Below are 6,781 nucleotides of genomic sequence, written 5' to 3' on the forward strand. Positions count from 1 at the left end.
TGTTTATAATCTATGTTTTCCTGTTTGACAATTTGAATTTTTTTTATTGTGCCTCCAGATGAAGATTATATCTTGCAGTTTTCTCATCCTTTCACCCGTATAGAGCTTTTGCAAGCCCAGTCTTGCCCAGATGTGATTACCAACCATATAAAAGCTATTTTAAGCATATGAAAGCAATCTTAAATCTTAAAACATATGCTGCCCAAATTTTTTTTATATAATTTTTTTTTCGTTTTAAATTTTGGGGGATTGGGGAAAGATTGCATAGCCACAACTTTCCAGAAATATAACATTGACCACTGATTTGCAACTTCTGTAAGGCTTTACTTCCTTCTTTTTTTTTTGGGGGAGGGGGGGGGGGGGGCAGCGCCGCTCGAGGAAAGGAATGTTAGGTGGTGGAAGAACGTATTTTCATCCGGATGAAGACATTGCAGCCATTTAATGGTTGTAGAGAAGCTATCTCATCAGTAGATTGACCACAGATTTGCAACTTCTGTAAGGCTTTACTTTATTTATTAATTGAAATTTATAATAATATTATATTATGTTCTGCTATGTGCATGTGTTGATGGTCTTTTCACTTCACTCAGAGATAATTCCTCTCTCCCCCCCGCGCCCCCCAAAAAAAAAAAATTTGTTCTTATTGTGTCTAGACAACCTTCCATAGATTAGCCTTATTTGCTAAAATCTAGAAAACCTCTATTTGCTTTAAATCGATAAATGAAGAGCATTATTGTATAATGCAAATACAACCATTCTATAGAGCATTATTCTGTAGTTTTTGTGCAGACTTAATTTGGCCTGAACTGGTACTGAAGATGGGTATGTAAGCCCATGGTTCTTCAACTCACCGTGTCTACTCCGTGTTTTAAAGGGGAAAAAATACCAAGAGCAAAAGAATGCTGTCTGGCCGTGTATTGCACAACACGGGCAAGAGGGAGGGGCAATGAGAACTTGCACAAGGGCATAAAAATATCTGGACCTTTTATTTCACAGGGAACGGAGCGTTAAATTTGCACGCTCTTGTGTCAATGGGCAGGACCCACGCGACCAGTTAGCTTTTTTCCCACATACCAATTAGTTTTTTTCCAAAATATTTTTCATTTGTTAAAAGATCTTGTCGCATTTACATATGGGAAATTTTCATCGTCACCCCTCAAATGGACCAATATGTTGATGTCACCCCCCTAAGCACCAATATATCACTAATGGCCCAAAAATTAACGGAAACCATTGAGTCACAGTTAACTGATGATGTGAACAAGTTAATTTTTCAAAAAAGACAAACTTGCCCTTCTAAATTCCTTCTCATCTCTACCCATCTTCATCTTCTTCCTTCGAACAAATCGTCTCTGGCCATCTCCCTCCGCCTTGCAGCGCTGCCCATCTCTGCCATTGCACTCCTGCACCCCCACCATCTTCTTCGTCCTTAGTGAAACGAAAAGAAGCCTGTGATACAACATCACCTTCTGCAACTGGACACCCCATCTTCTTCCTCTGCAATTGGCCACACAACCCTCTTTAACTTACGGTTCATCTTTGCAACTGCTGCAACTTTGCACACATATTGGCGATCAAAGAACCCTAAAGATCAACCGCACTCTGCCACCTACCCTGAAATGTAAGTTCTCTCAAAACCAAAACCTGCATTTCCAAAATCGAATTTTTTTTGCCCTAATTGAAATTTTTTGAAGACTATAATTGCATGATCTATAATGGGAGAGGGATAGACTTTTGAAATTTTATGATCTCTATTGCCCTTTGATGTACACTAGAGCACACTAAAACACTACTCACTGACCTGCAGAGACACACACCCAACCCGAGTGGTAACAGACACACACATATGAGGGTGGTAGCTTGCCCCTGATGCACCTTACAAACGCACACACCCCCCACCATACACACACACCCCGAGCCCCTTCTGCCTTTGCTGCACATACCACACACCCCACCCCTTGTGCCCTTGCTGCACATACCCCACACCCCACCCCTTGTACCCTTGCTGCACATAGCCCACACCCCCCCCCACCATACACACACACCCTGAGCAACTTTTGACCTTGCTGCACTACCACACACCCCACCCCTTGTGCCCTTTACTGTCCCTATCACACACACATACCCCACAACCCATCCCATTGTCCCTTATTGTCCTTATCACACACACACCCCACATCTGCATATGCTGCACCTATCACACACACACAGACCCTTATGCCCCTGTTGCACCTACCACATACACACACACCCCCTTCTGACCCAGCAGCACCTAGCACACACACACACACACACAAAACCTATTTATTTGTGGACTGTTTTAATCATATGATGTGCCTAATGCTTGCAGGATGGATTTATTCAATGTTTATTGCTATTATGATGGGAATGTTTCACATAAAGTAGTTGACAGAGATAGGTATGGATATATTGACTTAGCACATGACATCTATAGCACAGTCCTAGGTCATATACCAAATGGTAGAGCTTTGACTTTCAAATGCAAAGCTACAGTACCGGGTGGGAATGAGGGTGTAGAAGTGTGGAATGATCAATCATTGATGCAACTGTTTGACATCTATATAATGACAAGATCATTAGACTGTATGTCTTCAATGTGCAAGAGAGTAAGACTGACCAAACAAGCCAATCTTATAAGATTAATGGATTTGAACGTGAGGTGATTGGTAGGACCACTAATACAAGAAGACAAAGAAATGTAGTTGGTGAACCTACATTGCTAAGACACCAAATTGCTACTGCTCCTAGTAGTAGTAGAATACCAAAGAAGACTATCAAAAGGGGGGGTGTTACAGGCCTTGGTATATCAAGTAGGACACCTTCCAGTCTTGAAGGATCTAATGAGTTTGAACCTGTGGAGTTGAATGAATCAGATGATGATGATAATTGGCAACTTAGTGAGGATGAGCTGGATAGAGAAAGTGGTAGAAGCTCAGATTCTTCAGATGATGGTGAAGATGAATCTGAAGAAGTAGAGGGTGAGGTGTTTACATACAAAGTTGGTCAACATGGTGTAGGGGCAGACTCAGATTATATTCCTGAGGAAGAAAAAGATGAAGATGAGTCAGATAGGGATGGTATTTCAGATTATGATTCTAAGGAGTACCATTCACAATTCTCCCAAAAAAGTGGTGTGAATGATAGGGGAATATTGGAGTTGGCTGTAGGGATGACTTTTAATTGTGTGCAACAATATAGAACTCACTTAAAGAATTATGCAATTCAAGAGGGGTTTGAAATTTATAGGCAAAAAAATGAGAGGACTAGAGTAAATGTGGTTTGTGCAAATGATGGTTGCCCTTGGAGGATACATGCTTCTCTTGCAAATGATGGCAAGACTTTCATTGTCAGAACGTATGCAGACAAACATACTTGTAGTGGAAGAAAGACAAAATTGGCAGCAGTTAACTCAAGATGGATAGCAGCTAAACTTGGTCCCCACATCAGGGCAGATCCTAATATGCCCATTAAAAGCATGGCAGCAATGATAAAGGTACAATATGGACTACAACCAAGCAAGCAACAATTGTATAGGGCAAGAACGATTGCCAAAGAAGAGATTGAAGGCAATCATGCTAGATCATTTGCACAGTTGCCAACTTATCTTGATTTGATTGATGAGTATAACCCTGGAGCAGTACTGAAGATTCAAATGGAGGATAGACTGGATATGAATCAGAATCCTATGTTTAAGAGGATGTTTGTGTGGTTTAAAACATGTATAAAATGTTTTGTACAAGGGTGTAGGCCATTTATAGAATTAGATGGTTGCCACCTAAAGGGAAAGTAAGGAGGTGTGTTTTTGGCAGCAGTATCATTAGATGGAAATAATGCTTATTTCCAGTTGCATTTGGAATAGTAGAGGCTGAGAGAAAAGACAATTGGATGTGGTTCCTTGATTGCTTAAGCATTGCTCTACAAATAGAGACAGACTTTATACCCCACTTGACCTTTATGTCTGACAAACAGAAGGTTAGTAAGTATTATTTGGGTTAATAGTTGATAGATATATTTTTACTTTTATATGCATAACTTAATATATATAACCTCTTAATCATTTACAGGGTCTAATTGATTCAATTCAACAACAATTCCCTCGATGTAATCAGAGACATTGTTGTAGGCATTTATATGCCAACTTTAGGGGTGTTTATCCTGGAGCAATGTTGAGGACTGCCTTCTGGACTGCTGCCAAAGCATCAACTGTTGCTGATTTCCAGAAAGCTATGGGGGAGCTGAAAGCTATAAATGTAGAAGCTCATGAATGGTTGATGAGAAACCCACCTGCTAACTGGTCAAGACATGCCTTTGATCATGGTGCCAAGAGTGACCATGTGACTAACAACATGGCCGAATCATTCAACCAGTGGATTGCACCTTATAGAGACAAGCCAATTGTGAACTTGATTGACCAAATTAGGGTGCAATTGATGACAAGGTTTCATCAGAGGTATGCTAATGGTTGCACTTTCATGGGTACAATCACACCAGCTATTAAGAAGAGATTGCTTGCTATTGTCTGTATGAGTTTGAAGTCAATGATGGACATCAAGTGGTTGTGGTGAAATTGGATGATAGAACTTGTACTTGTAAAGTCTGGGAAGCAACTGGGTTGCCTTGTAAGCATGTAGCCCATGTTATTGCTGTTAAGCAACAGAACATTGATGACTACTGTGATCCATACTACTCTGTGCAGAGATATCACTTAGCATATGGAGATATGATCCATGCACAGCCAGATATAACAAGATTATCTGAGGAGAGTAGTTTATATGGTGTGGTGCACCCCCCCTTTTAAGAAGGAAGCCTGGAAGAACCAACAAAAATAGAAGAAGAGCTATTGATGAAGGAGCCCCTTCAAACTTCAAAAGAAGATCATCATCAGTAAAATGTAGCAAGTGCAATCAGTTACATCACAACAAGAGAACCTACAAAGGTGGGGCAGTGAAAGGGAAAGGGAAAAGGAAAAGAGGGGGTAGTGAGGTAAATTTTTTTTATTAATACTCTAACTAGCTTTATTTCATAATTATATATATTAGTGAATAAAATGTTGCTTTTTTTTTTTTATGGTGTAGAGAAAAGAAACTGGAACCAGCAGTCATGATGATATTAGTAATTCCCAGAGGCAAACCAGATCAACCAGTGCATCTACGGAGACAAGTGGATGTGTGCAAGAGAGACTGAGATCAAAGATGGTTGCCTATAGGACAAGAAGGAATTCACAAATTGCTAGTAGTTTGGGTAGTGGTCAGTAGGTGTAGCTGTTGGTTTGATTTGATAGACATTTGGGTCTGTGTAAGTACCGTGGTCCTCAGGACGAGGGTTCCTCAGCCTCTTGGTGACAAGGATTGACTTCGATGAATGACGGCGTATCGTTCCGATATATCATCATGGGGATTAGGATCATGCTTTATAAAACAATGGAGTCGCCACCTAGGATTAGGGCCTAGGACCTAATGGGTGTTGCCCCATCCGGAGTTAGGGGAAAGGACTACGTGATTTCATATGGTCTGGTCAGAGATTCAGGGTAAGTAGTCAGGTTACGAGGGTGGGAAGGTGTTAGGCACCCACCTCGCCCGGATAAACCGGTCTTTCTACTAGATGCTGATTTTTGAATATTCTCCCTTAATAATATATCATATACTAACATGTAAGACTAAGTTATGATGCACTAATCTTGACAAAGAAAGAAAAAAAATCATTTATTATATACACTAAATGAGTTGCTTTAATTGTCTATATTATGCTAAAAATAATGAGAGGGAAAGAGACAGATACCTGTCTAGAAATGCAAGAAATAAATGAAAGCGCACCGAGGGCGAAATATGTGATGTCCCATGGCTCAGGTGGAGACGGACGATCAGCTTGTCTCTCTCTTGTCGGATAGAATGAGGCTATACGAGATGAGTTTTGTCACTCAGACTTCGAGCAGAGTAACGGCTATATAAGAGATTCTCGTTATCTGTATACAGACAGAATAACGGCTGTGAAGGGGGTTTTTCGTTATTCGTACACTGACGGGATAATAATACCTAATAGCATAATCGCTCTATGTTTGGATGGATAACCGAAGGATCTACCCAGGTCGAAGAACTCCACTCACTCACATACTCATGAGGAAAAGACAGGGGAAAAGAGGATGAAAATGAGGCAAAACAAGCCTTGGAGGGTCTCCTTACCCAAGGAAAGCTTGAGAAATGAGGGAGGGGGACCCTCCTATTTATAGGGAGGGGCCCCTTCTCTCTCCTGGCCAGATAAATCCTCCACGGCGCCGTGGGGAACTTTTCCACAGCGCCGTGGGTGACGTCAGCAAGCTGATGTCACACCCCCTCATGGTGCCGTGGAAATCAGGTATACGTCTCCACGGTGCCGTGGGAAGGAGCCCCACGGCGCCGTGGGAGCGCAGTGCCTTTTTTCCTTTGTTTTTGGGCCTAAAATGGGCTCCTCTAGTATTGGGGTTCTGTCTGGGCCCATGGGCTTGGTCTTTAGGGATTTTTGTCTCCCTTCTGACTCTTCAGAAAATTTTCTGTCGGGCCTACACCCCTCCGCAGGGGGCTGCCTGTCCCCCTAGACCCCCACGGCCCGCTAACCGGCTACCGGAACCTCCGTGGTGGGGGAGGGTGAGCAGTACCTCCTTCAACGTTTAGTAAAGGGGTCTGATAAGTCATTTTAGGGATGTTAGGGTGATTTGGTTCAAATGTAGGGACAAGAGTTCTTCTTAAGAGAGATACCGATGTCTGTCCGTGTCCTGTTGTCATCA

General features: G+C 41.9%; 2 protein-coding genes across 2 annotated transcripts in view; both read left to right on the forward strand.

Annotated features, from left to right (window-relative positions):
• Positions 1–179, forward strand: part of LOC122645600 (NAD-capped RNA hydrolase DXO1-like) — a 33,226-nt gene extending 33,047 nt beyond the window's left edge. Inside the window, exon 13 of the mRNA XM_043838909.1 lies at positions 59–179. Within this exon, the coding sequence (XP_043694844.1) occupies positions 59–171 (113 nt within the window). The 3' untranslated portion in view covers positions 172–179. The remainder of the gene's footprint in view (positions 1–58) is intronic.
• A 1,029-nt stretch (positions 180–1,208) lies between these two features.
• On the forward strand, positions 1,209–4,586 carry LOC122646191. The gene is made up of 5 exons (XM_043839688.1): positions 1,209–1,264; positions 2,351–2,419; positions 2,602–3,740; positions 3,866–3,993; positions 4,086–4,586. The coding sequence occupies exons 1-5, from the start codon at positions 1,209–1,211 to the stop codon at positions 4,584–4,586; spliced, it is 1,893 nt and encodes a 630-aa protein (XP_043695623.1).
• Positions 4,587–6,781: the final 2,195 nt, after the last annotated feature.

Source organism: Telopea speciosissima, chromosome 11, assembly GCF_018873765.1.
Source record: "Telopea speciosissima isolate NSW1024214 ecotype Mountain lineage chromosome 11, Tspe_v1, whole genome shotgun sequence".
Taxonomy (NCBI): Eukaryota; Viridiplantae; Streptophyta; class Magnoliopsida; order Proteales; family Proteaceae; genus Telopea; species Telopea speciosissima.

What these genes read in the sequence shown, in the direction of transcription:
- LOC122646191 (XM_043839688.1), top strand. Translation starts at nt 1,209, where the DNA reads ATGGCCCAAAAATTAACGGAAACCATTGAGTCACAGTTAACTGATGAT. An exon ending in AAAGTAGTTGACAGAGATAG is followed by an intron (nt 2,420 to 2,601) that starts GTATGGATATAT and finishes CAAGATCATTAG; the next exon opens with ACTGTATGTCTTCAATGTGC. An exon ending in GTTTGTGTGGTTTAAAACAT is followed by an intron (nt 3,741 to 3,865) that starts GTATAAAATGTT and finishes GCTTATTTCCAG; the next exon opens with TTGCATTTGGAATAGTAGAG.